The sequence below is a fragment of the Hyposmocoma kahamanoa genome, unplaced genomic scaffold (assembly GCF_003589595.1).
Source record: "Hyposmocoma kahamanoa isolate Upper Pololo Valley unplaced genomic scaffold, ASM358959v1 202, whole genome shotgun sequence".
NCBI classification, from domain to species: domain Eukaryota; kingdom Metazoa; phylum Arthropoda; class Insecta; order Lepidoptera; family Cosmopterigidae; genus Hyposmocoma; species Hyposmocoma kahamanoa.
In genome coordinates, this window is record NW_020653726.1 from 12,643,878 (window position 1) to 12,653,227 (window position 9,350).

Below are 9,350 nucleotides of genomic sequence, written 5' to 3' on the forward strand. Positions count from 1 at the left end.
AACTTTGGAGCTCATTAATTTCTCAACAACTTTTCTCCACACTAACATTTAACGATTTTTTGACAACTTGCGTAAGGAAAGTTGGTTTACGCACAAATAAGAGTATCATTTATTCGAAATTTATACCAACTCGTTTTAACTTTTACTTTCATAATTCCTGAAGACTTTGTAAAGAACAACACGTACACAACTATGTAAGATACTCGGCATATAAGATGACTGGCTCTCTGGCGTTTACTATATAGCGCTTGACAGATCGAAGTTTGTATTTACTATGCGTTATGAATGGCGGGCCTGCGCACAGCTCTGGGCGGCTCACGTTAGAGATTTGTACGCATTGTGCATGCCTTCGTGACGAGTGCTCATTGTTGATAGGGAGTTCATTTGTCGTGGCATAAATAACTCTCAAACTATCATCTCGAACAATATTGAAGCTACAGTTGAGCGAAATGATAGAATTCACATTCAGCACTTGGGTTCCCACACGGAGTTCTAGTCTGACACTTAGGAACATGAGATATTTTCGGCATTTCGGCGTACGTACGTTGGAATGTCACATCTCAAGTTGTTTCAAGAGTTAGTCTCCAGTCGATTACGTCAATTATTATGAACAACTTTGACCCTTTATGACCATCTAGGTAACCGACGAAGTCCTACCTCAGTGGGACCTTCCTAGTACCAACTTCATCTCGCAATATGGTGAACGCCACTTCTGTGTTGTATCGTGTCGTATCGTCTCGTAGATAAAGCGCTAGACCCATCGTCTATGTTGAGCTAAGCCTCCACTGCACTACGGGGCTCAATACGTATTACAGTGGACGCTATTAATTTAAGGGGATAAGGGAATAACTAGTGTAAGTCATTAGGCGTTGTTTACCACTATCTAAGCTACTAGTTTAGTATAATGGCAGACAGCTTTTAAGAAGAAAAGCTCGTTAAATTTCTTTGTTTGGTGGGTGTAGCCTAAAAATAAATTTATTTAACGATGTATATATTGTACAAAATCATTATTTGAGTCATCTAGTCAAAAGAGTAGTTTGTAAATAGTTAGTTTTAAGCAAAAAATAATATATGAAAAGAAATAATATATTTTTGTATCATGAGATCAAGTGCTATTGCAATAATTATATATATATATATTTAAAAAAAAAACAAATATGTAACATTTAATACGAATACTCAAAAGTTAAAAGTAGGTATACAATGTTATCTAGATGTATTACGGTGCGCATTCCTTCGGTGGATATTTATTATATGATTTTTCTCATCGCCTATTAATTTATTCTGCTTACGATACTTTTGTGACAATAAAAATTTATCTTCTTAAATTTACATCTTAACATTTTTTAAATAAATTTATGCTGTCATTTTTTTCTGCCTATCTTAGTTTTGTGGTTGATAAACTTCTCTTAACATTTATGTTTAAATCATGAAGTTTTCATTTAGTTTTTACGTTTGACCCTTTTTTGTGTGGGGAAACCGCTGAGGCTTAACCTGAGAGCGGATGACGGGCTCGGACTCAGCGTCTTTTCTAAACAATTATTAAATTTAACTTACGAGACTAGAGCGGAGAAATGAATGGACGTTGGATCATTATAATTTTTTTTTAAATTTAAATTTTACAAATTTAGTTCTTAATATTGTTCATTCGCTTGATTTTAATGGAATTACATACTTTTTTCATTATCCTTGGTTGTTGTGAAATTTTTTTAAAAGTATAAATACAATTCGTTAAACATATTGTTGTATGTGTCTATTATAGAGTTTAATTTTAAGAATCGGTAACACTTCCAGTCGTTATTCTTTTAATGATTAACTGAAAGTGGTGCCGACCATGCGTTGGTTTAGTTATTTAAATCATTTTATTAATTATTAATGTTTTTCATTCTTATTTCTTGCTGTAATTTTATTTTTAGAGCGAATATTATAACAGCAAATACCTCAATTAAAATTACTGCAATAATACAATACCTCAACTCATATGACAACCAATACCTCATTCGTACGATTAGGAAGACCACAATACCTCTAATAGTAACTATATTAATTTTATGTTCCAAAATTTACCTCAAAATTTACCTCAAAAAATTGTACAAATTATATTTAAAATCAAGACCTACAATGAGTGCTAAGAATTAGAAATAGTTTATATATTCAATATTATTTGTATTTATTATATTTACTCGCATTTAATGTTTAATTCTATTATATCTTTATTCAAATATTTAGAAATAATCGAAATAGACTATTAATTTTATTTTTATTGCCTAACAAATGTGATTTATGAACTTCTTTCAACATTATTTATTATATATACTCTTATTTATAGTTTACTTACTTTATTAATACATTCACTTGACTACAAATTGTAAATAGTAATTTTTAAATAGATTTAAGTGGTGTCGATTCTGTCCCAATTCGAAATCTAACCTAATTCAAATTGGAAGTCTACAGTTAGTTTAGATTTGGAAATGTGGCAGAATTGGCACTTAGTGTAAATCTGTATATTGGCGACGAAAAATTTTAATCAGCATAGACCAAAGAAAATTTTAATTTGCGAGGGTTGAGCGAACAAAAGTATAACTCTTATATTTAAGTACATATTACAAATAATTTTTACATTTAGCAAAAGTTCCGGAAATTTCTCATCGCATTATATTCATTCCAAACTCATCCTTTACTTAATGGAAATATATTTTATGAAAGGCAAGGAAAGCGAAAAGTTTACGACAAAAAATGAATTTTTAATTCAAATTACATTCTTTGTTATATGGGTTAATACTTATATCGGTTTTCCTTTCATACACGCGCAAATTTAGTTTCGTCAGCTTGTTATACAATAATTTCGTATTTCGGTGTTATGTTACCATTACTTTTGTTACTAATTTACAATTCCGAAAACTTCACAAGCTTTTTCCAGGAGCGACTATTTTCAAAAAAAAAATAATTAAAATGTATACTTCAAAATTTGATTTTTTTTGTTGATTACTTTCAAAGATATTGTATAATAATATTAGCAAGATGTCGTTATGGCATCATATGGAGTGGTATTTGTGTGTTTTTTGTGGGTTTTATGTGAACAATATACCACTACATATGCAATTCCTAGCTCTCGCTAATATCACTACACGGTCTTTTTATTTATAATTTTTTTTTTAATTTTATAATGACGCAACCAATATACTAAAACCAACGCAAATTTTAACGTACGCAATATGTACTTTTTACGTTTTAAGTAAAGGTATCGGTGTCAGTGGCGACTTTCTGGGAATACTGCAGTTACAGAAAGCAACAGAAGACACCTTTACTTAAAACGAGTGAGCCCACATCAATGCAATTTCTATAATAAAAATATTTATTTGTACTTTTTAAGCCCCCCTATATCTTCAGTTTTGTACAAATTGTCATATTATTTTACAAAATTTCTGCTCTAACAGTTTTCATTATGTTAATCTAACAAACCCATCTCAATACCACCATTATACAATACCTTTACAAAATTACCCTATGAATAATAATTTTATTGTATGTTTGAGTCTTTTGTACATATATTTTTTAATTCCAACCGGCAAACATACCGCCGTCTATTAAATACTTACTTGGGCCTTACAAGACGGGCTGCAGCACAGAATTGGCCATAATATCAGCGCCTACATTTTTTTGTTCTGTTTACGGGAGTTCGTCTTTATGTAAATACTGGTCCTTTCTATTTTCTTACTTCTGTCTAATTTGAAGATGTATGAATGATATGCCTTGTAGGCTCAGGTTAGGTATATCATGAAATCCTTACATAAATTTCAACACCATAATATCTTAATTTATTAATATTTCATATCAAATTCTTTCGATACGCTTCGAATATCCTAGTCCAATATTTACTTATTTTAACTTTTCGTTAGTATTTAAGTACCTATTTAATAATCCCTATTTATTAATGTTTTTGTAAAGGGTTTCGCACGTAAACGAAAGGACGTTTGGAAGGCAAAGCGGGGTAAAGGCTCTAAAAATGTTGTATATTTTGTGATACTTGTTTGTTATATTTCTTAAAATTCAAAAAGTGTATTCCTATGTAATACTTATTAGTTAGTATGCTATATTTTCTGTGCTATTAAATTTAAAATGTTTTCTTATCTATTTCATATTTAAAATATAATAAGGGCTGTACTTTTCGTAGGTGACTTTCATCCCTCGTTGTTTTACTATTTATTTAAATTTAGGAGTAAGACTATGTCATAAAATTAGAAATAAGACTAGGTATAACAAAACTTCGGACAAAATAACTTTAGTACCTAAGTGAGTTTCAAACGATACAGCAGGCATATTCCATCAATGCTTATGTAAATATTGTAATTACGACATCATAATTAATTTGCGCTTATAAATTTTATTTGCATAACAGTGCTTCCTATTTAATGTTAAGGAGATTTTAAAAGACAATATCAAAACAAACACAGGCACAGTGTTGCAATGGATAAAGGGAAAATAGAAGATACAACAAATACATAATCACCAACAAAATAATTGAAAAATTATAATTCAAAAACCAGTTGGCATTAACTGTAAAGACTAATTTAGATATAAGTATATGTATCATATACAAGTTACAACAATGCACATTAGGGTAATTAGATGATGTAAGTAAGCTAGTACAAAAAGATGCTGTGTTATAATTATGTAAAGTTTGTTTTTCTGTGATATTCGATCAATTGTCCAAATCATTTATTAATATTATCTTAAGGTTTGGAGCTAATAATTAGTGCCCGTATCAGTAAATGCATCATCACAGTTGAAATTTGGTTTAGAATATGATTTATAAATTAAATAATTGGTTCACGTAATTCACAAATTCAAATTTTCTTCAGTGCAACTAATTGTTGTATTTTTTTTTTTTTCAAATTATTACAATTGTTTTTATGCAGAGTTTAATTTAGTAATGGTTCTAACATGTTTTGTTCCTCATTTTACATATCGACACGTCTTGTGAAAACTGTAAACATTCGTTGAAAATCATATTCCAAAATGTCTTCAATCGGGTGCACAAAAACAGATGGACACATTAAAAAAACAGGTACCGATAATTTTTATTTACTCATATACGTACTGTTTCATATATTTCTTTAGTTACTTATTTCAATTATTGTAAGTTGAATTTTTTTTAATCACCAAATACTTAAGCAAAATAGAATTCACCACTGTAATAAATGCCACTTGTTATTCCGAAAAGGTGAGGGTGTATTAATTTTAACATTTTATGTGATTGTGATAAGCTATATTTGAAAAGTTTTTAAATTCACGTTCGGTTAAAGATTGACTACGAGCAACTAGAAAATCAAAGTAAATTTAGATTTGGAATTTTTCAATATAATTTCTTAATAACTTATTATGCTAATGTAAGTAGGTATAATATTAATTAATATGAATGTAAGAGAAATGACATATTTTCTTTAAGTAACCGGAATTACATTATCATTTAATTGAGTAAAACAATACAAACGACATTATCACGGCTGGAAACTAAAGAAAATATCGAAATGTGGAGTTAGGTCAAGCCTCGTAGGGCTTTAGCTTTCATGCAAGATGAATTTTTTTATAATTTTACTCAATTGAACGAGAATAACTTGACTGAATCAAATTAAAGGAAAATATAAAGAAAATATTAATAATGTTTATGTAATGTTAATTCATCGTCTTTTTTAAAAATAACTGTCACAATCCACGAAGTGGGAAAATGAATTTGAATCCAAAATTTGTGTGAAGGCAAAAATAATGCTATATTGGATAGTATCACGAAAATTACAAAAACAAAAGTTGGTGAGGAATGTTTATATTGAATAGTTTATATTAATTAAGAACCGAAATAAGAAGTGTGTAATGTAAGCGTCAAACGCCAAAAATATAAAAGACCTTAAGTATTTGTTAAAAATGAGGTTGTAACAGAATAGTAATGTTTGGTGTAATTTCTATGTTTTCAACTAAATAAACACTTAATATCAATGTCAATTTTCGTCGTTTTATTCACAGTAAGTGCCATAATTAGTTCCTGTATGAATCTTCATACACGTAAAAAAGTAATAAAAACAACGCAAACATTTCAAATTGTTTATTTAAAAAATATTTTATAGGAGTTTATACATAGTCTTCTCTTTTGGAAACAATCTACAACACAAATCTATTTTCTACTGTTTTGAATATTTTCTATTCATAAATAAAATGTGCAACTATGAATGTCACGTCATAAATAAATTTATGAATGAAACCTTAGTTCCTTTATTTTTTCCATCCTCTAAGGAATGAAACACAAGTTAAGATAGAAACTGTCACTTTTTTTAAGCTGCAAATTGGAACGCCATGTACATGACGTAAGATATTATTGACAACAAAGTTTTTTACAGATTGTATAACTTTGGGTGTGGCCCACGCCACCGTACGATTTTTATAAGAAATATTTCAATTTCTAACATTATTTTGTGAATATTAAAATCGCAAATTGAAAAATGACATGGAAATTATTGTCGTGAAACATTAGACTACGCCAAACTGTCTAATATTATTGAAACTTAATTTTCAGTAGTTATGGGATGCCTTTCTTTGCTTATTTGCTTTATACACTTGACTATTCAACTTTATACTTTAATCACAAAGGCTGGCCGACGCCAGCGCAGCCCTCTGGCAAGACAGATACCCATAGAAATGTTATATAAAGTCAATCAGTTCTATTAACACAGTGATGTATTTCCAATTCTTGAAAGATTTTCTTGAAGTATTTTTAACACTGTTAAACTACACGAAATTTTCAGTAACAATTCCAGTTCACATAATAAAGTTTTAAATGTAAAGTAATTTCTATTTTAACATTTTTAAGGACGTCATAGAAAACACATGAACTGGCACAATGGTAAATGCTATATTGTCTTAACCAAACATATCTTACGAACCATAAAAACAATTTACAATTACCTATCCAAATAAACAAATGCCTACACGTCTTGCGAGCATACAGAGATCAGCTTATATTTGTGTAACATGTACTTCAATGTGTATGTTATATGAATATTATTATACAATCCAGACACCACTTTTACATATTCACTATTTTAAAAAGTTTGTCCCTATATATACTTAATTACCATAAGCGTATTTGTTTTTAGCGATATTAAAAATACACTATTACGTACTGAACAATAAATAAGAAAGCATTATATGTATATCTACATGTGTGGATTCACAACCACACGTGACTCGTTAAACTAACATTTCACTTAGATTTCTAACCAAATTAGTTTTAAATCTACTCCTAGTATCACACTGCCTTATTTACTAAGCGAAACCAAAACGCGTCGTTCTACTTTACAAGAACAAACAATTGATCTCACGTATTTCCTCATGATCCCACGTTTATCAAATTAATGCAAGGTCTTCACTTTTCTACCGCACTGTTGACAAAATGTTTTTCCTACGGTCAAATTAATTAAAGCTCTCGGGCGGCGGCTCACTATACAAGTCGTTCCATTAAAAAGTAATCTACAATAAGCATCTAATATTTGCATCACATGACGTCATCCTATTGACGTATGAGAGCGTGCGATCTACTTAGTACTTTACTCCGAGCTGACTCGACTATATCTAATATTTCAAGACAAAACGGTAACAATTCGTTCAAATTCGTTTCATTTCAGAGCGTGTTGAATCCTTCGTTTTCTCTTAAACTCTCCCTTTCATCCGCTCTACGAACTCTGACGATATCCAAGCGCGGTGCGCAAGAGGGTCGGCAAGCACCAGGCGGTCACACCGCTTCTGTAGTGGAGGGTCCTCGCCCAATCACCGTCAATTCACTCCTACCGGTAAACACTTGCACTGTTTAATCTTCTGTATCCGCTTATATTTGAACGGAGGACTCTGCCCCGGACAGCGTAGAGTCACTACTACCCAAGTGAATTTCTTAGGACGACAAAACGAGCAAGACTTGAATGCGGGCGGTGGCCTCCCGTCGTTGTTGTCGCGCCGCCGCGGGCCCTTCGGGATGTAGAACGAGTTGCATTGCCCGTAACAAAACTTATTGATCACTGTAGTCGACAAGCATCCTGGTTCCCGTATCTTTTGCACCAAAGGCTCTGTTTTGCACCAATCCTCTTTTAAGTATTCCTTTTTAGTCACTACTAGCGCATTTTTGGAGGATTTCAAGATTTTTCTAAAATCTGCTCCCTGCGGAATTTCAGTAATATCCTCCTGGTCTGGAACTGACACAATCATAGTTTCCGAACTACCGTCTCCGAGATCATTTCGATTCAAATAGGATGGCGAAGCTGTCTTTGCTTGCTCGGCTTGCCTCCTCGCCGCAAGAATTTTTTCCACTCGTTCAGTATCGATGATGTCCAAAATAGAGCCGGTAGAGCCTGGAGGTCTGCGGACTCCGGCTCCAGCAAGAGTTCCACAGGTAGCAAGCAGGGCTGCAGCCGCTATCCAAATATGTGATTTGTAAAAGTTCTCCATCTGAAACAATAAAAAAATTCCATTAGAAAATTATTAAGAAAAGTCTCGCAACCGACTATCAATTTCCAAGTCCATGGGCTTAGTTGGAGCGGAAGTCGTATGCTAAACTCACGTTGCATCGAAAGATGTGAGCTGACATGTCGTAGATAGTGTGTCGGTGGAGTCCGCGAGCGGCGCTGGGTGCGTGCGCGCTGGGCCGGCCGGCGGAGTGGTAATGAGCGCAGCACCTCAATGGACCGCCGCTCAATGAACGAGATGACTCACCGCCGCGCCTCCGACACAGACCGCCGCCGCTGCGCGCCATACCGCAGACCCGACATCTCTCCGCGCACGTGTTGTCCGCGCCGCTGGATCCGTACACAATAAGCCTAAATCTCCCTTATCGTGCTAAGATCTAGTTTACAAACAGTAATCTGAACCGCATAGATAAAACATGGTTCCAATGACAAAACAGCCAAGTTTATCTAAATTTTGTCACATCTGTTATTATAGACGGTGTAATTTTTGCCAGTTTCAAAAGCAAAAGTTCGGAGAAAATTGCATGAGTAAGTTAACTTTACCACATGTTGCAAACACCTCAGAGAGGCTTCTTAGTATTTGGTAGATTAATAGAATTGGTTTATATCGAGCATCTGTGTGTACGGCGAGGGCGGAGAGATTTTCTCACCTATCGGGCCGGCGCCAGGCGAATCCGTCGGGTCGACGTGCGCGCACGTCGTGGACGTGGCCGTACAGGCGCCGGCGCAGATGCCGCAGATCCCACAACGCCACATTTCCGCCCATTTGTGCTTCCCACAATGCCCATAGAAATGTTGTATGCCACATCCGCAGCCTTCTACGAAATGTAGGCGCTGTGTGGG

At 33.3% G+C, this 9,350-nt stretch overlaps 2 protein-coding genes across 2 annotated transcripts in view; one reads left to right on the plus strand and one right to left on the minus strand.

Annotated features, from left to right (window-relative positions):
- Positions 1–5,974, plus strand: part of LOC113227039 (neuroendocrine protein 7B2) — a 31,484-nt gene extending 25,510 nt beyond the window's left edge. The window contains exon 7 of the transcript XR_003310168.1: positions 5,943–5,974. The gene's annotated coding sequence lies outside the window, so the exon portion shown is untranslated. The remainder of the gene's footprint in view (positions 1–5,942) is intronic.
- A 153-nt stretch (positions 5,975–6,127) lies between these two features.
- Positions 6,128–8,695, minus strand: LOC113227040 (gremlin-1-like). The gene is made up of 2 exons (XM_026459908.1): positions 8,603–8,695; positions 6,128–8,490 (listed from the first exon to the last, which is right to left on the minus strand). Exons 1-2 carry the CDS (start codon positions 8,627–8,629, stop codon positions 7,825–7,827), a joined length of 693 nt encoding a protein of 230 aa, XP_026315693.1. The 5' UTR covers positions 8,630–8,695; the 3' UTR covers positions 6,128–7,824.
- Positions 8,696–9,350: the final 655 nt, after the last annotated feature.